This window comes from Pteropus medius, unplaced genomic scaffold (assembly GCF_902729225.1).
Source record: "Pteropus medius unplaced genomic scaffold, Ma_sr-lr_union100, whole genome shotgun sequence".
NCBI classification, from domain to species: Eukaryota; Metazoa; Chordata; class Mammalia; order Chiroptera; family Pteropodidae; genus Pteropus; species Pteropus medius.
In genome coordinates, this window is record NW_024349800.1 from 56,365,432 (window position 1) to 56,388,150 (window position 22,719).

Here is a 22,719-nt window from a genome sequence, read left to right on the forward strand (position 1 = left end):
CGTCCATCTTCTGTGCTAACAAGAAATTAAAACCAGTTCACCCCCCCTTGCTTGATGAACTCTGGCTGCTATTTGTTCTCCCTCTTTCTTCACAGCCACTTTGCAAAGAGCAGCGTTTATAACACCAGGGAGTAGGAACGTTTGACTTGGAAGTTAAAAAACCTGAGATGGAGACCTGTCTCTGCCGCCAGTTACCCACAGGACTGTGGGCAAAGTATTTGTCCTTTTTGGGCCTCAGAATGGCATTTTGCCCCCATTGAAATTGTTTAGAAAAATGTACCCAAGTTCTGAGAACCAATCCAAAGGAAACGAGTGAATATTTTTTGGTGCGTTGTGAGCTTTGTTATTAAAGGATAGGCCTCCCCAGGGCAGTGTTTTGAAAGGACAGTATTTCATTTGTGCAAGCGCTAGTTATTTTTTACTTTATGTTAGATTACTTTACACATATGCCTGATGGAAGAATTTATATCATAGGAGCCACTGAGCAATACAGCCAGGGCGCGGGTGCCCTGTCTGCCTCCCAAGCTCCTGTCCTGCCACCACTGGGCTCTGCTGTCACACGTGGCTTCCAACAGACCTTTAAAAATATATGCGTTTATTTGTGTTTTCAGCTTTCGGTTTTCAAGGGAGTTGAGATATTTGGATTTTTTTTTCATTTTAACTCATTTAGTTATTCATTTAATTTCAAAAGCTGTTATAAGTTAATGTTCTTTTTCTACACACTGATGTGCTGTTTAACATTTTAAAGATTCACTGAGAGATTGGTCTGTAAATTCAAAGTGGTTCACGTACAAATTGTTGAAGGCGAAGCAGGCAGGCACAGAGCGTTTAAAACACCTTGATCATTCAGGGAAAATTTGAGACTTAATGAGTTTGTGGCTAGTTACTGTTGATATTGTTCTGAATGGCTATTACTGTACAAATTAGATTCATTATATAACATTTAATTGTGTCTTTTGAATACTTTTTCATTATTTAAAATATATTTGTGGGAGGGAGCTATACTTATAAATACTTTGACTGTAGAATTTACCTGGGAGGTGTTTGTATTCAGTATTTTCCCCTAATAGTTTCGGGTATTATCTTTCCCGATGCTCTGCATCAGAGGGCAGGTGATGGGTGGCCCCTGGGTGAAAGCCCAGGGCTTCGTAATAGCCAGCAGAGCAGCGTTTTTGCAGGATCGCGAGGACACAGCAGTGCCCCTCACTTCCGCCTTTGTTCTTCAGGACATGGTTAACCGGAGAATCGCGATGGACATGATACTGAAGATGGCGGATTCCCAGCGCTTCAGGCAGTTCATCTTGCTTACTCCTCAAAGCATGAGGTGACTTTTGAAAACTCTTCTGCGAATGTATATGTCAAGTGTATAAACAGGGAAAAAGAAGTCTTTTATAATCTTCATTTTTAAAGTGCAAATGCATAAATGGCCCAAAGAAAGAACAAGGATTAGCCCCTATACTCGTTCCAGAGATTTAAGATCTGTTTTTTCGGATATTTAAAATTTCGTTTGTGTCATCTCCCTCCCATAACAGAAGCAAGTTGATTTGAATGTGATTATTGGTTTATTACTGTTCTATTTTTAATCTGCTCTTTCGTTATCATGACCAACGAATGTGAAATATCTGTAGTGATTCTGTTTAGACTAAAGAAACAATTAGGATTTTCCTAGTCTTGACTCTTTTCCTGGTCAGGTAAAAGGACCAGGTTTTCTGTAGAGCTCTACCCTGCTGTCAGACGGCACTGACTGGGTATCCACCCATAAGGTGCCAGGCACGGTGTCACTGAGAGTCTACTCTCTCTAAAGTGGTCACTTTGATCATATGGGGGTTAAATTTGTGATTAGAAATATTCAGGTAACTCTTGGCTAGACAGGAAGAAAGAGAGTTAGAAATAGGTTATATGTAAATCTTCACGTTCATATCCCTCCAAACTGAAAACCCATGGCATTTAGCAGGATGTTAATTTCTTAAAAAAAAAAAAAAAAAAAGAAAACAAATTATTTCCTTATTACAAATTATATTTCTCCTGGAACTTCAGATGTTAGACATATCTCCCTATTAGCGGATAACAGCCATTTAGATTTATATTTTCATGAGGTAGCAGTAAAATTTTTTTTTTGTAATGTGAAAAAATTTTCTTAGAAATTTGAATAATTTATTTTACTTCCTCTAGCTCACTTCCATCAAGTAAACTGATTAGAATTCTTCGAATGTCCGATCCTGAAAGAGGACAAATGACATTGCCTTTTCGACCTGTGACTCAAGAGGAAGAAGAAAATCGAAGTTGATGTGTAACTTAATATGCCACGTCCTCATGATGAACGATTTGTGAAGGGAAAAAATTCAGGGCTATTTGACGAAATAAAATGAAACTAAAGATATTCTAAAATAAAAGAGATTCCTTTATATAACTGACCACAATAAAATATGTAAATAAGTTTAAAAACCAACTACAACCAGCAATTTAAAATTACTATTACTTTACTTTGAGAAAGTCAGTTTCATAGCATTGGTTTTAAATCTTTTTAAGTTTGTTTCTTTGTTTTATTTTTAACCATCTACTTTTATAGATTCTTTTTCAGAAGTAAAATTTTGTACATATGTACATGTACATATCTGTTTCATTTGGGTTCATTTCTATAGTATTTTATAAGAATTAAAATAAAAGTTTGAGTATCTGGTTATATTTAGTTTTGCTTTTCCAGAATATTACATTCTCACTGCAGGGGGTGGGGTCCACAGGCAGTCTGTGGATGGGGACCAGTTTATAGTGGATTTTTTGTCTGGTTTTTGCTATTAATTATGAGAGACTTACACAGAACTATAAAAACTTTGGTCGAAATGCCTGCACAGGTCACTTTTAACCCTAGCGATACGATGATAGATTTGGGCTGTACTTTTAATTTGCCTACCATATTTCATCAGATTTAACATGCTGTCTCTTTATAAGACACTTTTGTGGAGCAGTAGAGCACTGCCAACTTCCAACACGTGGCCTTTCCCTCAGTCCTGTCGCTGTCCTTCACGCAACTAAATGTCTAACCCATGTGGGAACTGGCTGACAGCACAGTGCTGCATTCTGGCCTGCAGCGTGTTTGCCTGGTATAAAACCCCAGTTTTCAATTCAGGGGTGTGCAAGCTCTGGCTCAGCCACAAGAGAACACAGGCCAAAAGGACTGTGTAGACGAGGCTGAGGAGAGGTCTGGGGAAATGGGGGTCAGGTGGCTCCCCTTGGAGAAGGTAGCCAAGAGCCAAAGGCCAACCTTTTGATGGTGAGCTGGCATCAGTTATAAGATACATCCTAATTATAGCGTTGTTAAAAGATGTGCTTCTTAGAATGATAAAATATAGTACAATGTAAGAAATGATACCCATGAACTTTTTAAAAAAGTTTGCTACTAAGATTAATGCTAAACTTTTCAAAAAGACAGGGATGTCCAACAAGCAGCATTCCCCGTATTAGTAGCAGTAAGTACTTAGGAGGCTGAAAAGGAAATATTTTAGGGAGAAAAGGCAGTATTTTAAAAGCAACGGCACTTCTATAGTTACTGAGAAAAACTGGATTTTGTTATTTTGGTGGAGTAAGGGAGTTTAGTCTTAAATTGAGATCAGTTAGCAAATGAGTTCAAGAACTTGTGCTTTTCTAATCTAAGAATTTACAGAAACAGGAAATCTTTGCTGTTTTAAACATCCCCTACCAATCATAAAAAGACTGATTTCTAATTTACATTTATAATTATTTTCTATCCAAACTATTTTAACAAACATGCCTTTCAAATAAAAAGTGAAGTAGAATATACCAAATGCATAAACTTGTATGAGTTAAATAATTTCATTGTCTGGATTTTCGTGATGGCTTTCGAATGTTATGATTCTTAATACCGAATGAAAAATAGAATTCTCAGGTATCTTAGTGTCCCTTATTGAGTCAAAGACTATTCATTGTTTTGGCCTCACAAAGTTTTGGTTTTAACTATCATAAGTGAAAATATATTTAATTAATGTTCTAATTAATATTAACAGTAATTAGAATAAAACAAGAAAAAGGGAATTGTTCTTTTGGAATATGTGTAATTTCTTAAAATACAGCATTAAGTTTATATGTGTTGAGTGACTTAACTACATCATACATATGACTCCTTGACCCCTAGTTTATCGTCAGCGCAGCTATGACTGACTTGAATAATGCTCACCCAGTCTGACCCGAGCTGTACTTAAAGCACAGGGCCTAAGGGACCCAGGACATTGTATCAGCACTTGAAACTGTTGTCTCTGGGCCAGAAACTTGGTTGTGCCGGTGTTTGAGGCACCATCAGTGTCCTGGGTGTTTGTGGTGGTTTCCTAGCTCACAGTTTCTTGTCGGATGGGTGAATTGGATCATTAGGCTCTGTTCTCTAGGCTTATTTAATGATCCCAAAAGCAGACAGAGTATTTAGAGAAAAAGAGCTCAATAAAAAATAAATAATATAGCACTGCACTGTCTGATATTGTCTATACTGGCTACATGTGGCAAATTAAAACAGTTAGAATGAAAAAAATTCAGTTCCTCAGTCACACTAGCCATACTTGAAGTGCTCAACAGCCACATGTAGCTAGTGCAGATAGACATGTTTCCATTGTCACAGAAAGTTCTGTGGGACGGCACTGTAGAAAGAAACAACTTCTCTAGGCACAATCTAAAAATGCAAACCTGCCTTTAGAGGTCTCAATGGAATCTGCCTGCCTTCCTCAAGGTTAAAAGAGTCAGAGTTTTATTCCATCATTAGAGATAACACCTAGTGTACTTCCGATTTGGCAAGACAGATGTCCCCTTTCCTGTGGCTTCTCATCCTGCTCATCGTGTCCATCTTCCATGCAGGTGTGTAGAACATAAAGCATTGTTAGTACCACAGTCACACCGAGATAAAATTTATTTTCATATAATGAGCATTTTTTGAGAATGAAAAGTTGTATGTAAACTTTACATGCTGTGCGGGTTGTCCCTCCGGATGAAGAGTTGGCAAGTTGCTTTTTTCCCCTTTCCTTGTCATTCATTCTTCGAATTCCAAAGTTGTGTGTTTAAGGGTCGATGTGGTAAGTTGTTGCTAGCTGGCCCTTGGTGATTATGAACATCTGTTTCAAATTTAAAATTATGAAATAAGTATTGAGGGAAAACATCAAATATTATAAATTTATTTGGGACATCTATTGCCACCTCTTGAAAGCCTTTGAAAATTCAAGCAGAAATCAGTACATTTCCATTTTTTTTTTTACTGTCAATAAATATCTTTGTGTATATGTATATATAGATAGATATACTTAATGAGTCATTTAGCAGGATTTTTAAGTTTTACACTGCATTAATTCCAAAACAGCTCTTTCCAGATTGATAGGATGCAAATGAGGTAAGAATTAAGGCAAACCTAAAAGGCATGCAAATGTAGTACATTTATATTCACTGATAATACAAGCTCTTGTGTGTGGACCACACGAAGGAGTCCAAGACCCCACCCTGTGTCTGTCCAGTACTATTTTACAGGAGAATGGTGATACGCCTTATAATTAAGTTACATTACCGTGGGGAGGTCTCAGTGCTACTAATAGTATGTAATCAAGGAGACACAAGCATTAGCAAAACATGAACAGAAAATCATATAACTTTTTGCAGCACGTTTCTGGCCAGGCTTTAGAGAAGGAGGGTTTTTATGAAATGATATTACACATATCACATTGTGGCAGGTGGTTTTTTTGTTTTATAATATAAGCTTTTTAAAATTCATTAGCAAATGACATTCTCATGCACACAAGTGTTTCAAACACAAGAAGCAAGTCCATTTATAGGTAGTCCAAGCAATATTTGTGTGTATGTGTGTGTGTGTGTGTGTGTGTGTGTGTGTGTGTGTGTGTGTGTGTGTGTAGCTGCAGACTGAATGGAGCATTGAGACTTGTGCAGTCCATAGCCTTGAGCTCAGCTCACTTCTGAATGTCACACTGCAGAAGTAATACAATGGAAGGGTCGCTCTTGGCAGCCTCCTTGAATTCATCCAGCGTGATCTGGTCATCTTTGTTCTTATCCATCTTGCTGAAAATCTTGTCTACTCGCTGCTCGGGCGTGAGGCCATCCTCGTTCATCTTCATCATGATCACAGTGCCCACCATTTTGTAGATGGCCTTGGGAAAACAAGAAACATCATAAAGTTCCCCTATGATAAGATAAAGAATTGAAGCTTACTTCGAAGTACTTAAATGGTTTTCAATAAGAGAGTAACAATAATCAGATATGTGTATGTCTTGTGATGATCATTTGCATAGAGAAGAATTTTGGACGATCCCCAGGTTTCTGGCTGGAGGAAATAGGTAGAAAGTAGCTCCATGGTGAGATCAAGAATCATAGGTTAGAAGCAGGGCTGGAGAGGAAAACAGTGGGTTCAGTTTTAAACCCTCCGAGGTGAAGATGATAGTCAACAAGTGCTAGCCCTTGGAGACTTAAGAAAAGGTTAAACGTGGTCCCAACTGACGAGGAATTTACAATCTGTTAAGACAGCAGGGTGGACCAGTAAAACATCTGCGGAAGTTGGTATAAGCAGAGGTGTGGAATAGGAACTTTGTTCATAGTTAAAGGGTAAGAAATTCCTTGCACACAATTAGTTCTCAGTGTGGAAATCTCTTAGGTAGGAATATTGTTTTTGCTTAGGAAAGTGCCTTAAAAAAAATAAACGCCCATCTACATAAAGACTCGGAGATGGACAATCATGGCAACGTTGTCAATAGCCAAAAAGTCTAAACACAGGTGCTCATCAGCTGGTAAACAGATTAACAAAATATGACACAGTTATACAACTAAGTACTGTTTTTAGCAAAAAGGAATGAAATAAATCCTACAACACAGATCAAAGAAGAAGCCAGACGAAGGTCATGTACTTATGTTGTTCAATTCCATTTATATGACATGTCCAGCAAGACGAACCCATAGAGACAAGGTAGGTCAGGAGCTTCCTGAGTCAGGGTGGGCATGGGGGAATGAAAATGTTTTCAAATTGGATTATGGTGATGGTTGCATACTCTATTAAGTTTACTAAAAATCATTAAATTGCACAGTTAAAATGGGTGGATTTATAGTCTATAAATTATAATTCAGTAAAGGTTTTAAAATGCCAGTTAGAGCATCCACACAGCATCTGTGCCCACAGAGGTCGGTGGGTTGCTGGAAGGGGCGACACCTGGCAGAGCGGAGCTAAGCCAAGAACCAGAGAAACTGAGTCCCAGGAGGTATATGTTTGTGGGAGGTCTCGCAACGCAGAAGTGACATTAAATGCTGACTGTCACTTGACAGTCAGGGCCTAGGAGCTTGGATCTGTGACTTCCCAGAACAGTACTGGAGCAGGGACCACAGACGGGAGAACTCGAGGCTTGGTTTGCCACCAGAAGGGCTCCTGGCAGGGAAGAAAAGAAGCCGCCCTAGGGCTATGCCCAAGGAAGCTGAGACACAGGCCTGCGAGCCTGCCTTCTGTGTCCCTCAGCCAAGGTCCTGGCCACACCCAAGGGAGCCCCCGAGAGAGCCCGCCACTCACCTCGATGATCTCCAGCATCTCCACCCGGGTGATCTTGCCGTCACCGTCCAGGTCATACATGTTGAAGGCCCAGTTCAGCTTCTGCTCGAAGCTGCCCCTGGAGGTGATGGACAGGGCGCAGATGAACTCTCGGAAGTCGATGGTGCCGTCGCCGTTCTTGTCGAAGGTGCGGAAGGCGTGCTGGGCGAACTTGGAGGCGTCGCCGTAGGGGAAGAACTGCAAGGCGGAGCACACGCACACATTCAGGTGTCAGGAGGGGAGGGTCGAGGCTGAGGTCTCAGCCAGGACAGGCCGAAAGGCCACAGCTCCCCTCTTGCTGGCAGCACTGGGTGGCCTCCCAGGCCACCGTCGGATGAGAGGCGACAAGCTCGCCCGTCTGGACAGTGGTTTGACACAGTGCTCAAGGCCAAGAGCAGGCACAGGGAGGCTGTCGCTCAGCACATCCTCACTCACGGGCACCTCGCTATTTTCTGTGGGTGAGGCTGGTGACACGTGGCTTTCGGGTTGGTGGGTAGCTAGCAACCCTCATTTGTGGCTTCTCTGGTCACTATCCTACGAGGACAAGGACTAGGGCAGGGAGCAGGCTTCTCTCCCCAAACAGAGTGGTGCCAGAGTGAGACTGCCCAGAACTGGTTTCCCCTGCCACCGGCTCCCTGTCCCCAGCCCCCTGTCATCTCTGGGTGAGGCTCAAGTGTCCCGACATCATTTTAAGGAGACTTTTCTTTTGTAGAACAGACATTTAAAACCCATTAAAAATAGAACATGACTAGGCTTATTTAGGAGAGATATAAAGAGGTTTTTTTCCTCAAAGCCGGTAGTTGGCAAAGGTGCCGTGAGAGACAGGGAATGGACACAGGAGAAGCCCAGACCCTGGAGAAGGGAGGCCGTGAAGAATGAGGGTGGCCTCGCCCCCTTCCCCGCCGCCACCCCACCCCCACACACACACACCATGAGTCTAGGCCGGTCACCAGCACCAGAGAGTTCTGATACCTGACCCTCCATCCCAACAAAGCTACAGGACATTCTCCAGGTGGAGAGTAGAAAACAAGCAAATACACCTCAATGCCCCCCTCAAAAAAAAAAACCCAAACAAACCATGTGCTATTTTAAAGCAGATAAGGTATATGTTTCTGGATGAATACATCTAGCAAATACAAAATTCAAAGCAGATTCCTGAGGATGTCACTGTATCCCTGTTCCTTCGCAGGATTTGTCACTTGCTAGTGGGACAGGCTGGCAGCACCCATCCAGGTGGCTGGCTTCATGCCCACTGGGGGCTGTACATTCTGACCTGGGACCTGCTGAGCGCTGCAGACAGGAAAGGCCCTGCTGCCTCCGCCTTTTACACCTAGAAGCACAGCGGAGGGTAGAAAATTTCCCTCCAGAAATAAAATACGCATTTGCATGTAAGGCTCCCACACAGGAGGCCCAGGGGAGGGACAAGCATCGTGGGGTGGGGGATGGGAAGGAGCCAGTGTGGGCTTCAAGTTCAGCAATACCCAAGTCCAGACCAGCCTCATCCTGAAACTAACTAGGGGCTCCCAGCCACCAGTCATCTCATTAACATATAAAATATACTGTTATCACGCCAAAGTTTCCAAGAATCTTAGACGCTTTTGGATCAGGGACCCAGACCGAGACCAAATAAGTATCTCTTATTATATTTATCGCAATATCTTTCATGCCTTGCGCATGAGTAATCTTCATCTCCTGCTAGGTAGGTGCTGCTTGCCGATATTTTCATCCGGTCAGGGGTCTTGGGCAGAGCTGGTCCCTGTGAAACAGCCTAAGAGCAGAGCAGAGGGAGCCCCTTGGCCAATACCGTCTTCCTAGGGCTGTTTTGCCTCCAGCCTTTTCCAAATGCACTGCTGGCCATTAGTTTTCTCCACCCGTGAAGGTTTCTGGCAGTGTCATGCTTTGCCTCTCTTGTTTCTCACAGCATACTTTTAAGGGATAGCTGACAGCTTTATCTAAAAATAGCTGGGCACCTTAATTCAGTATATTAAAAATTAATATAGGTCTGGAAATCCTTGAGAAAAAAAATCGATGGTAAATTTTGAGCTGTAGAAGTTACATGCACTTTGCAGAAGGTCTATTTACTGATGTTTATAGCCAACACGCTCACTGTGGAAGAACTGAGTGTGTGCTCAAGAGCCCTCGAACATCTGGAGGGGCTGTTTTCTTTAGAAAATTCATCCTATCACGTTCTGAGTGCTCCGCGTTTTTCCAATCATGGGAATGCTCCTTCTTTTGATGAGATAATTCAACTCTGGCTGAATCATCGTAGAATAATGAAGCCACACTGCCTTCCGTCTCTTTAGGAAAAAATCAGGATCTTGAACTCATAGTCACTTCTCTTGGAGAAATATAGTGCCTGAGAAGTAAAAGTATTTTTTGCATATTGTTGCTCGAAATGTGTTTACTTTTTAAATTCAGTGTATTTTGCTTCCAATACCTGTATTAAATGGTGATATGGAAATAATTTTTGGTGGCATTAATAATCTATAAATTTTTAACACAATAGATAAAAAAACTTTGAAGTTGAAAAATTATATATATATGTATATATATATATATATATACACACACACTATATATATAATTACATATATTTCACTTATGTCTTAGTAGCTCAGGCTGTTAATACAAACTATCACAGACTAGGTGGCTTATAAACAACAGAAATTTATTTCTCAGTTCTGGAGGCTGGGAAGCCCCAGATCAGGTGTCACCGCAGTCAGGTTCTGGTGACGGCCCTTTTCTAGGTTGTAGATGGCTAATTTCTCACTTTGTCCTCAACAGATGGGAGGCACAAGGAAATTGGGGGGAGTCTCTTTTATAAGGGCACTCATCTATTCTGTGGGTTCCATCTTCATGACCTAAGCACCCCAAAAAGGCCCTACCTTGGGCAGTAGTTTTCAACATATGAATTTTGGGGGGACACTAACATAACTTGTTTGAAAGGAGATAAATTTAGTTATGAAAAAAATTTAGAAACTGTATTACATGATCTAATACAGCTAGTCTGCAATAAATTTCCAGTCTCTTTTATTCCAACTTGCATACAGACACACTTAGTTTTTCTACTTTGGGTCAAAATTTTTAAGTCAAGTGTATCCTGAATTTCCTAGCGTCACCGAGGAGCGTGGGCCAGAGTTTGCACAGACTGTCTCCTCCTCCCCACTCAGCGATTCCCCTTCAGGAAGGCCTGGCGGGTCAAGACTTCCTCTGCTTCTCTCCACATCCCGCCGTGCTCGTGGACTACCTTCTGGAGTCTGTCATTTAGCGCATGACAGACTCTTCTGCGTCGGCCGGAGCCCCATTGGCTTGCAGCAGTGTGGCCACAGTCTTCCATCTTGACTCTGGTCAGCTCCGGTCCAACACCCAGAGCCTACGGTATGGTGTCCTTCAATGTGGCTCAATCTGTGTCATTTCTCTTCACAAACTCCTTCGCTGGCCCTCAGGCTCAGCCCCCCAGAGGCTCCCGTTTACATAGGTGGAATTCTGAACTTCCGACCCCGCTCGTCATCGCCCCAACCTCCACACACGTCTCTCATGTTCCTAGGGGTCCCCCAACGTGCCCCCTGCTTTTATATTTCACACGCCTCTCTTTTCTCAACCCCATCTCATCTTATCCACAGAAAAAAATCTCACCTTTTCTTTCTGTCCAGCTCAAAGGCTCCACCTCCGTGAAACCTTCATGACGGGACCGAATCTCTCCCTCTGCTTGGTTTGGGCTTCACTTATTTCTAGATGAATCTTGCCAAACCCTCCGCCTTGGACTGTAATAAGTTCTACTCTTGTTCCTGTCCCTCCCGGCCTGTGTGGCCCTTCGCTCATTTCTGCATACCCCTATCCACCCAGTTCTTCACTCAGGGCCCCCCAAGGAGAAGCTCCATAAATGGCTGGCGAGGGTCTGTGGTCTCACACATCTTTGCATGTGTCACTGTGTCGCTTCTTCCGGCAGCTCACTCTCATCTGTGAGATGACAAAATGCATGAACGAAGGGCATTCCTCCACGTTCCCGGACGGAAGAGAAGAGTTTTCACTACGGCTGAACGGTACTGAAAGATATCGAAACACTACTCATTGAAACGTCAGCTCTCCCACTGTCAGAATTCCCTGTCTTCCCTCAAAAGCTGACCACCGTGCAACATTTTAATTATTCGTTCATTGCCTTTCTTCCGCCGTAAGAAATGAAATTCCATGGGGGCACAGCACCTTGACTGCCATGCTATTTTGTCCCGAATCGCTACATAGTAGATGCTCAGGAATTAGTGAATGAATGAGTGAACTAATTTTTTTTTTGACTCGATGTTTTTTCCCAGTAACCGTACACATTCGGTGTCTCCCGGAATCTTCAAGACACCCCAAGGGGATGGTTTGGCTCTTGTAAACTTTTTTACTCGGTAACAGAGAAGCAGGTTGATAGGACAGAGGTTTAGCACGATCTGTCATTCTTATTTATTTAGGGGATTATTTATTTAATATCTATTATTGAACTTAAATTTCCAGGCTGCAAAGCCTGTTTGCCCACCATCGTATCTACAACACACAGCACAGCTCCAGCAGATGGAAGGTGCTAATTACCATCTTATCGAATGAAAGAACTTTTGGCGATGCCAACTTCAAGACAACCAGGTGAGCAGTTACTGCTGCTGAAAACGGCTACCACTTATTGAACATGTATCATATTCTATCCATCTCTGTCTAATACAACTTCTTGTGATGATGGAAATATTCTATAAACCACACCGTTCAAAATAGTAGCCACCGGCCATCTGTGTCGACCTCTGTGTTAGATGCTGAGATTAAAACAGGAAAAAAAAAAAGTGCATAGAGGACTGAGGACAGTGGGGGATGTAACTCTTGAAATGTTACAGGTGTGAATGAAGAACTGACATTTTTAATATTATTTAACTTTCACATCAATTTAGATAACCACATGTGGCTAGTGGCTTCTGTATTGACTAGCTTGGTCTGTGCTATGTCATTAGCTCGACAGCATTCCTGTCAAGCGGTTACCCTCAGCTCCATTTCATGGACAAGGAATCGCGGACTCGGAAAGGCCCAGCAAACTTAATCCTCTTCCCACCGTGTCAGTCGGCGGCAGGGCCAGGCAGAGGGGCGGTGAGACCTGTTCCCGCCCCGCTGAGAACAAGAACATACGTAACAGAAGAAGGTAGAAAGTTAGGGAGAGAGGTTTTCATCTCCCCATCATCTGTTGGAAAGCTTTCATGACTATCATACAGCACTGGAGCGGGCTCGGTTCTAAAACTTCTAATGTGTGTTACTTCATTTAGTCTTTATAACATAACCCACCACTGTAAATCCGCCTTGTGGACAAGGAAACAAGCTATAAAGGTCAAGGCATTTGCAAAGGTTCCTGTCTGTGACAGAGGCAGGAGCTGAATGCGGATAGGTCTGATGATTTCTGCCAAATCTTCCTGTTTCTCTTAGTCCAGTATTAGCTGAGGAAATAAACTTAAACCTGCATTTGATGAAACAGACAAATTTGTTGCATTATGTAATTCTTAGCTTCCATCGCCTCTAATGCTTGAAATCCTCAGCCGTAGGTATTTATCGCCACCTTCTGGCCTCGTGTGTGTACTGAAAGGAAACCACTAAAATGCTGCTGAGGGGTATTTTTTATGACTCGTTAATGCAACAAACATATACTGAGCATCAACCAACTATGTGTCAAGCACTATTTTAACTGCTGAGTGAAATAGAAAAAGATATAAAGGATTAAGGATAGTTGGGGAAGTAGGTATTAATCATCTCCATAAATAAGTATAAATTACACTATGATGTATTACAAGGGTACAGAGCCACAAACAAGAGGAATAGAGATGACATAAGTATAAAACTTAAAAAAAAAATTAGTGTACGGTCCACTCCCACCACCCTAATGTGCAGGTACGTTACACCCTAACGGTACACCCTAATGTACCATTCGTCATAGCCTCGGAATGGTCTCGGAGTCTGAAACTTCCTGGGCTTACACAAGTCTGGGCTTCTCCTGACTACGATCCACGCCCTCACTCTGCACCAACAAACATGCAGCAGAGAAGCCCAGGAAATGCTTGAGGTCTTCATCTCTCCAGGCAGACAATAGGAGACTTTGCACGAATCAACCAACTCCCTTAGAAGACACTTCCTTACAGACAGTAGGCCAAACACTGTATTTTTTTTCTTTTCGGTTGTGAATATTAAAACACTTGTTTCCTCTAAGGGGTGGGGAATGACCTCTGACACCTGGTGCTGAATGTGTGCTGTATCATTATTGCCTCTGCACCCCCGGCCCCACCCGGGGCAGCACAGAAGGCTGTTTGGGGGCTGCATTAAGAAATGACCTCAAAACACTGCTCATCCCCTCATGCAATCTTTCCTCTGCGTGATCTTGCTGCCTGTATATCTCATCCTTCCAGAAACAGTGCTAACTTCAGAGAAAACATTGCCATATGCTCCTTCAGAATCTCCCCTCTCTCAGTGTTCCTGGTGCCTGCTTCATTGGGATAGAGGATGCAGGTCTTGTAGAGCAGTGGTCCCCAAACTTTTTGGCAGCAGGGACTGGGGCTTCTATGAGAATCTAATGCCTGATGATCTGAGGTGGAGCTGAGGCGGTGATGCTAGCTCTGGGGAGCAGCTGCAAACAGATGAAGTTTTTCTTACTCACCAGCTGCCCACCTTCTGCTGTGCAGCCCGGTTCCTAACAGGCCACAGATAGGTCCCATTCTGCAGCCCAGGGGTTGGGGACCCCTGCTTTAGAAGTTCCCTGGCTTGACTTTCGGATGGAGAGAGGTTTGCAGAAGTCTGACCTTTGCCCACTGTGACAGCTGATGTGCTGTGTCAGAAGGGTGACAGCAAGGCCACCAAGAAGGACGGTCTCTCTCCAGGGATCTGCCCATGGCCCAGCTCCTGGCTGATGCTGGGCAGCCCTCAGACCTCTGAATAGATTTCTGCCCATTCATCTGCCTGACATAGAGCCCATGATGGGATTGGAGAGCAGAAGCGTGTTCTCAGACCCCTCTGTGGCTCCATTCTGTTTCCTTTGTTCTCGAATGTCAGAAGCCTCTATGGTCTGATTTATGAACCCACGAACATAATCCCTTCCTCGAGGGCAGAGGCTTCTTTATTGTACTCCTGAAATACGGCGACTGTGTCTCGGAGGTCATCTGCCCTCGCCTCTGCTAGAATTAATCGGAGGCTTCTATCCGCCTGTGGATGACCCGGCTGCGTGCCCACCTCTTCAGGCCCCGCGAGAGGGCAGCCGGCACTGTTTCGAGAGTGCCCATCAGGGAGCCAGGTCCTCAGCAGGACCACGGGCTGCCTCAGCTGTTGCTTTAACAAGGTGAGGACTTGAGGGCCATTTTTCTGGGGCGAGTGACTGGCACAGGGTGGTACCACTAGGGGCTGGGGTGGACCACCATCAAACTCAGCTCTGTCTGTGGAACCTGCCTCTGTCCTGTACCGGGCAAGATCAATGCTGAGCTGCGATCCATCTCCCCCACAGGAGGGTCCAGAAGTCTCTTCCTCTCTCTGCCCAGCCCTCTGCTTCTTCTCCCAGACACAGCGCTCCTCCTGCCTTGCCCTGTGACCACTTCCTGTCTCCATCGTCACCAGCAGGCCAGGCAGGGCCACAGCAGGCCCGTGGGGAGCCGGGCACACCCTCTAGAGACAAAGGGCAAATGTACTTGCCCTCACACAGGTCTGTGCTCATCCCCTCTTCCCCCAGGAGCAGGAAGAACCCGAAGGAGTTTTTGAGGCCCAGGCAGGCTGCACCCAGGGCAGGCGGATGGGGGCTGTGGAGGGAGGGGGCGAAGTGCCGACCAAGACCAAGCCCAAGGATTTCAGTCAGCCTCCTGGACCTTGGCCGTGGCCCAGCAAGGGACTCATGCTTGGTCCTTTCCCCCAGGGCTGCAGGAGTTTGGTGTCCTTGAAGGAAAGCGGGGCCCACCTGAGGCTAACGAGGGGCAGAGGCGGCACATGAGTCCAGTCCCGTCTCGCCCTGTGAGGCTGGCTAAGTCACTTATCTCACTTGAGCCTTAGTTTCCTCATCCACAAAATGGGGCAAAAATAATTAATACCTACTATGTGGAACTGCTGTGAGACTTACTGGAGGTGACAGACGTGGAAGACCTCGGAGGCTGCGAGGAGCTGGGCCCCCGGGTGTCCCAGGCATCCCCCCTTTCCCCTCCCGACTCAAGGCCACCAGGACACATCCCGTACCCCGCTGCTTGCAGACGGCACCTGGGCGACCAGGCGGGGAGTGGTGCGGTCTTGGCGCACGCGCCCTGGGCTGCTGGCCAAGCTGGTGCCTTGAGGATTAACTGGTATTGGGTTTTGGCTCTAGCTCTTCATGCCCACGAGGTCTCGCCAGGAATAGAACCCCAGCTTACTGGACGGCTCCAGCGCCCCCACTGATGATACACGCTCTTTGCCTCCTAACTGCTGCCCCTGCGCCCGCTCTCGGGCCTCTGGTGGCCTGTTCTTCCCACAACTCCAGAGGGAACTTTTCACACCAATTTTGCACCATGTCCACTTCCCATACCCATTGTCGGAAGGAACGAAGCCGTCCCCAGGCCTGCGGGCCCTTCCAGGCCTGGCCTGCCTCCGCGTCCAGTCTCCTTCCTGTTCCCCAGCTTCCTCCACCACCCCAGACCTCGCTGTGCTCCCACAGTCGTGTGGTTCCCTTTGTCTGCGATGAGCCTTCTCTGCCCCAATCCAGCTAACTCCTATTCGTTCCTCCGACCTTGACTGAGTCTTCGTTTTCTCAGAAAGACTTCTCTGAGCCTAGGTCAGACCCCATTACAAACATGCACATAACCTAGACCTGCCCTTGGCAACATTCATCATAACTGCGAAGATATATTCATGACATTCTTTGATGAATGCCTTTCTCCCTTAGTGGACTTTAAGCTAAATGTTTGTCCTCCATCGTATTCCCTGGTGCCTAGTACAGGGCCAGGCACGAAGAAGGTGCTCAATTATTAATTATCCATTAACGAGTGACTCAGCAGTGCAGGTCTTCTTCAAGTCCTAGGAGACCGCGGTCTGTCCACCGATGACCGCTGGAAGGGCCGGGATGTGTTCTGACAGCTGTCTTAACTCACTATGCTGAGGAAGTCTCAGCGTTTGGCCTGAAAACTTGTCATTCCCATCACTGCTTCAGCTGGTGATTCATGAGGGTATGAGTCATCCCCTGAGCAGTACGTGCACCTGGTCACGTGGCCGGGAAGAAAGGAGAGACATCTCTCCTTAATTAGAAACGGTGAGTCCGACAACTGTTTCCTGCCGGAGTGTTCATTCAACAGCTACTCACAGAAGCCTAGTGGGTGCCAGGCTCTGTGCTGAGCTCTGTGTGGGCAGGAAGGAGGGTGAGGAGAGGCAACGGAGAATAAGAGTAACACGCTAGACCTGGCGCCTGCCCTCGAGCAGACCTAACAGATCGGAGGGAGACGCGGAGCTGCCTTCCACCTGTGCGTTCTCTGGGAGGAGCCTAAAGACACGCAACCCTCCTCCACCCCACGGGGGGCACCCAGATCCTGAGCTCACTTCTCAGAGCTGGCCCTTCACTTCCTCTGGGTGACAATGTCCGTTTTCTACAGTCATGACTTCCTCAGGACTCCAGGCTTTATTACGAGGCAACCTCTATTACTTCGTGGTTCTCACATAACTATATCTATCTGAGAAGAAAATCAGTCCTAAACTAAATTTCTAGAGAAGGGGATTTTGCTTCTTGGGACAGGGGAAGCAATTTTCACCTATGTCCTAGACTAGGTCCCTCTATGCATACTGACCCCAGTTACATTGCCCCCCAAAGGTCCTGAACTCCCAGAGAAGTTCTGTTTCATTTTTGTAGAAAACTACATAGGGCAATAGAAATCAAGACTCCTCATTATTTTTCAGGTCTGATACTTGGTCCCTTCCCCTGCAGGGCTGCAGGAGGGCAGTGTCCTTGAAAGAGAGTGGGAGCCGCCCAAGGCTAATGAGAGGCCAAGGTGGGCTATGCACCCTCCCTTTAGAGTTCTCACTGCGAGAAGAGCCCAAATCACCTCTACTTTAAGGACAAGTAGGAAATATTATGCTTTGCTCTTTATTATATCCTCACTGCTCTTAGATTAGGATCTGGTAAACTGTAGGTGCTTTATAGATGCTTAGAATGGATAAAGGAAGCAACCTGTTGCAGAGGAAAGGATGCTGGGTTTAGTGACAGGGGGTCTGGGTGTGACACCAAATTTCCTTTTGGTTGGTATGCTTCATTTGTTTTTCTGATCTGGAAGTAAAATCTCAAAAAAGAAAGAAAGAGCGAGAGAGAAGGATGGAAGGAAGGAAGGAAGGAAGGAAGGAAGGAAGGAAGGAAGGAAGGAAGGGAAGGAAGGAAGGAAGGAAGGAAGGAAGGAAGGAAGGAAGGAAGGAAAGGAAGGAAAGAAAGAAAGAAAGAAAGAAAGAAAGAAAGAAAGAAAGAAAGAAAGAAAGAAAGAAAGAATGACGAATGTGCCAAATGGATGGTACTTTCCTGATTTTGGATACATCCTTAACCAAATCACCTTCAGCCCCTGGTGCTGGTATGTCTTAATTACGAGAATACATTTTGAAGGGTGACTACACCTCTATCTCTATGTAATATCTCCATCTCTATCTCTGTCTCTGTCTCTGTCTCTGTCTCTGTCTCTGTCTCTGTTGGATCTGACACAGACCCCGAAGGATACTCCTTGGTTACTCAGACTTTAAAATCAAATGAACTCTCTCTACTTCTGTCCAATACCCAATTCACATTACAAATCAAATCAATGGCGTCTTGATATGGGACAGGTGGCTCCCTCCCATACTTTTCTTGCTGACTAATCTTGAGCCACCAACAGAAATCAATCCACTGTTAGCACTTATTACTAAGAAAGAGGTCACCAATAGTAAACTACACTCTGGAAACTGTCATAAGGTTCTGTTTAAAGCCAATCTGCTAGAATAAAAAACAGGATTGTTTTATCAGTTTAAAAAGGAACTCATTTTTGAACCTGGGGAAGGGGTGAGGATCTTGAAGTTGCTTGGTAGAAGGCTCGTGGCCTCGAGGGAACCTGGAAAAGGATTTCTCACCCGGTATTCTCTTCGGTTATTTCAACTGAAGAGGGTAGAACGGCAGATTTGCAACTAGTTCCAAAACTAGTTATTTCATCTCCCCACTTCTCCTAGAATAAAGGGGTCTATTCAAGACTGATTCCCTTTTCACCCCTACAACCGGCTCATTTCACAGCATCACAGAGACAACAATGAGAACGTGCAGCCTGGCTGCATTCCAGTTAGAATCCCCTGCCATGCCACTGGTCACCGGGTCTGCCAGCCCTGGCGAGGGAGTGCCGGACCACACAGCTGGCGGCGGTGACAGCAGGGACACATCCTGAGCTAGGGGAGTTCTGTCTGCAGAGGTCCAGCACATTTGTAAGAAATGAACATATTCAGCGCCATGGCCCCAGCCGACGGGCCCTCCATTGCCTGGAAAGGACTCTTCCCACCAACTCTAAAACGTCCCTCCCAAATTTGTGACTGTCCACACTATTGACACATCAACAACTTCTACCCAAATTATTCCAGGCCCACATCGTCCCATCTTTGTCTCCAGCGGTATAGGGAAAGGTCTGGCTGCAGACCACGGAACAAAGGAAATAATAGGTCACGTCGAGAAGTAAGGGTGGTATGACCCACAGTGAGCGGTGACCGCTGTGGTCAGATGCGCCCGGGACCAAACACCAGCTCTGCAGTTTATTCATGTGAGACTTTGGAAAAATGGTTTTTAATTTTTTTCAAAGACTTATTTTGTTTATATATTAAAAAAAAATGGGCAGGGCAACAATTGGCTGCCAGGCTGGGCATCTTTGGGGAGGACATAGGAATTGAGTCAGGAAGCCCGGGATTGGGTACCAGTTCTTCTAGCGGAGAAGAGTGTGTCCGTAGGGGCAGTGGGCTCCCTCTGCTGGATGGACCTGGTGACAGTGCTGTGAGGGTGAACATGGTGCATGTAATGACTCCCGCATAGTGCTTGGCTCGTAGTAGGTACTCGGCAAATAAAAGACTATTATTATTGTTATTATTTTGTGCTTCGGCAAGGCTGTATTCTATATGTGCCAGGAATATAAAAACGGTAGAACGCTAAAAAATAAAATAAAATAAAATAAAATAAAATAAAATAAAATAAAATAAAATAAAATAAAATAAAATAAAATAAAGGAAATGATTTTATTTAATTTTTTTATGGAAAAAATATATCAAGCAATCAATAATTAGCTACAATGTATACCCACTATGTGCCAGATGTTGGTCTAGGTGCTGAGAGACATGCAGAAAAGCATAAGCTTGGCCCAGGATTTCAGTCTGGTTAGGGGGGCAGACACAGAGGCGCCCCCAAAGTTAATTAGCAATGCAAGGCAGCCAGGGATGGGCGAGCTGGTCCCACCTTGCAGGATACGTAAGGTGCATCCTAGTGTATCTAAATCTTCCTTGTATTATCTTCAAGCCCATATAGAACCCAGGTCAACCGGCGTCAAAATTTAGTCAAATTTGGGGCCCCCCTCGCCCCTCCAGGGCAGCAGAGATGGTACATCTTCCTCCCCTCCGCCAACCCGCTCTCAGCGGTCGGATGGAAAGGTTGGGAAGAACGGAAAGACCAGACCAGACCTCTGACGCAGATACGTGCAGAAAACGCCCAGCTCCCTAGGTGCTGGAACTTGCTGGGCTCCAGAGGCCTGATCCAGAAGGGAATTGCAACCTAGAGTCTAGGCCCTGCCCGTGGTCAGAACTCAGGAGCACAAAGAGCAAGACCATAAAACCCACACGAAAGGGCCCCGGCCCAGGAATCAGACCCCAGCGTTTCTCACTCTCCCTGCAGAACCTCAGACGGAACCATCCACACATTCCCTGGGGAGGAGCCCTCCTCTCGCCCATCACAACCCTCTGACCTCGGCGCCGCTGCCGGCCCCGTCACACAGGCCATTTGTCCAGGATCACATACCTCGTCAGTAGCAGAGTCTGAACTCGTTTGGGTCTACCGGCTACCCACCAAGCTACACACCTCTGATCCAGGAACCAGGACACCAGAAAAGGCTAAATCCCAATTCTGCCTCTAACCTGCACCACACACGAACAGGAGACCATCTAGTCAGACAGAGGCGGCAAAGAAGCCGGCCGGTGAGGTCAGTGGTTCTCCAGATGCTCCTGCTGGGCCAAGGTGCTCAGCGATTGCTTAGCGGCCGTGGGCTTTGGCCAGAGCAGAGGGTTCTCGACTTAACTGCTTCGTACGGACCAGAGTGGTGGGTGGTTACGTGGGACACCATCTGTGAAGGAGCTACATCGACCGTAAGGACAACAAAGGACATTCTTCCGAAGCTGAGAGTCCACCATGAGCTTGGCGCTGGGCCAGACATCATAGGGGCAACGCTGTCCTGCTGTCACTGTGGGAGCCCCACTCAACTCAGCTTCTGTCCCAGACAAGCTCCTGGGGGTCTTGTTAAAATGCACATTCTGATTCAGCAGGTTTGGGATGGGGCCGCGGGGTCTCTAACCCACCCACTCAGGATGCGGAAGATGCTGGTCCATGGACCACAGCTCAGGAAGCAGCAATACAGACCCAGGCATCTGAGATTGGAAGGAGGAAGCCAGGCAGGACTGCAGAGCTAGGGGAGGCCCGCTGGAGCAAGCGGGGCAGGAGGTAAGGAGGCACAGCGCGTTTGCAGGGTATTAGGGCGCAGCCTGCACGAGGTGGCGTAGAAACAGATACCAAGCAGGGCCAGCTGGGGAGATGGCCAGTGGGTCTGCCGAGCCTGCCTGGGGTGATGCTGCCTGGGGGTGGGGAGCGAGGGGCAGGAGGACAGAGGGGGCTGGTGGTTCATACACTAGATGAGGTAGCAGTCATGACTCCTGGCTGGGAGGCTGTCCTTTCACGTGTCCACATGTATCGCTCTGCAGAGAAAGCAGAGGGCAGCCTTGGGACAGGCTCCCAGGGGCTCCCTCCACCGGCTCAGGAATAAAGAAGCTGAGCTCCCTCCAGGCCTTCCCCAGAGTGGAGAGGAGGGGGGGAGGGGTGGGGAGGCCACGCTGGGCAGGAGGCGCAGAAGTACAAATTGGTACTTATAAGATAGCCATGGGGATGTGAAGGACAGCATAGGCAATACAGTCAGTAATATCGTAATAACTATGCCTACTGCCAGGTGGGTGCTAGACTAATGCAGGGGATCACTTCGTAAATTATATCAATGTCTAATCACTATGCTGTACACCTGAAACTAATATAAAATAATACTGAACGTCAACTCTAATGGAAAAATAAAAATGAAAAAAAACAAAACAAAATCATCCTCATACTGAAAGATTTCTAAAGGGGGTGACAAAAAAGAACAGCCATCCAGCCCCGGGTAGGGGCGAGGGCATGGGGTCCGCGGTCAGGGTCTACAGGTGATGCCTAGAGCACCGGAATCATTTCTCCTCCCAATGCCTCAGTTTCTCTGCCTGTAAATGGGGAGATTAAACAAAATGGCTTACAGCTCCTCATTCCAGGTTTCGCTTTCGGTGGTTCTACCGTAAGAAAGGCAGACGCTTTAGGACCGCGGAAGCACGGTCCCCATGCGAGGCAGATTCTGACCTCCCCGGAAAGGGGCCCCGTCCGACAGAAAGACACTGGGAGCCCCAAATGAGAGCCACATAGTCAAAATTTTCTAATAACTGTATTTCAAAAAAGGTAAGAAAAAACAAGTGCAATTTATTTTAATAACTCTCATTTTATCTAGCGCACTGTATTCAAAACACATCACATATCATCTAACATGGAATCAATATTAAACTTATTAATGAAATATTTTACCTTTTTTTTTAGACCAGGTCTTTGAAATCGGTGTAAACGTCACACTGACGGCACATCTCAGTTCCCACCGGCCACATCCTAAGTGCTCGTGGCCCGTGGCTGTGGAACCGTGCAGCTCGGGACAGTGTGTAGAACGCAAAAGACTGTTTTAATGACCCAAATTCTAGAAACACAGGTTATCGCTATCAGTGAACTTGAGGAACATGGACGCGCCACAGCGCAAGTGTCTGCGTGGTCAGGGCAGCGTGTGTGTTAGCTGGGAGGGCTCTGAGCCTCTCAGCACTAGACACTCATTCTTCCTGCCCTCGCCCTCGGA

General features: G+C 45.8%; 2 protein-coding genes across 3 annotated transcripts in view; one reads left to right on the forward strand and one right to left on the reverse strand.

Moving 5' to 3' along the window:
* The window catches only part of SMC6 (structural maintenance of chromosomes 6), a 59,894-nt gene extending 57,213 nt beyond the window's left edge, over positions 1-2,681 (forward strand). The window contains exons 26-27 of one of the 2 annotated variants that reach the window (XM_039887797.1): positions 1,227-1,324; positions 2,173-2,681. In XM_039887797.1, coding sequence (XP_039743731.1) covers positions 1,227-1,324; positions 2,173-2,287 — 213 coding nt within the window. In that variant the 3' untranslated portion in view covers positions 2,288-2,681. The remainder of the gene's footprint in view (positions 1-1,226; positions 1,325-2,172) is intronic. The other variant, XM_039887798.1, reaches the window with a different exon arrangement.
* Positions 2,682-4,894: 2,213 nt separating this feature from the next.
* Positions 4,895-22,719, reverse strand: part of VSNL1 (visinin like 1) — an 82,481-nt gene continuing 64,656 nt past the window's right edge. Inside the window, exons 3-4 of the mRNA XM_039887807.1 lie at positions 7,550-7,765; positions 4,895-6,149 (exon numbers count right to left, since the gene is read on the reverse strand). Of these exons, the coding sequence (XP_039743741.1) occupies positions 5,952-6,149; positions 7,550-7,765 (414 nt within the window). The 3' untranslated portion in view covers positions 4,895-5,951. The remainder of the gene's footprint in view (positions 6,150-7,549; positions 7,766-22,719) is intronic.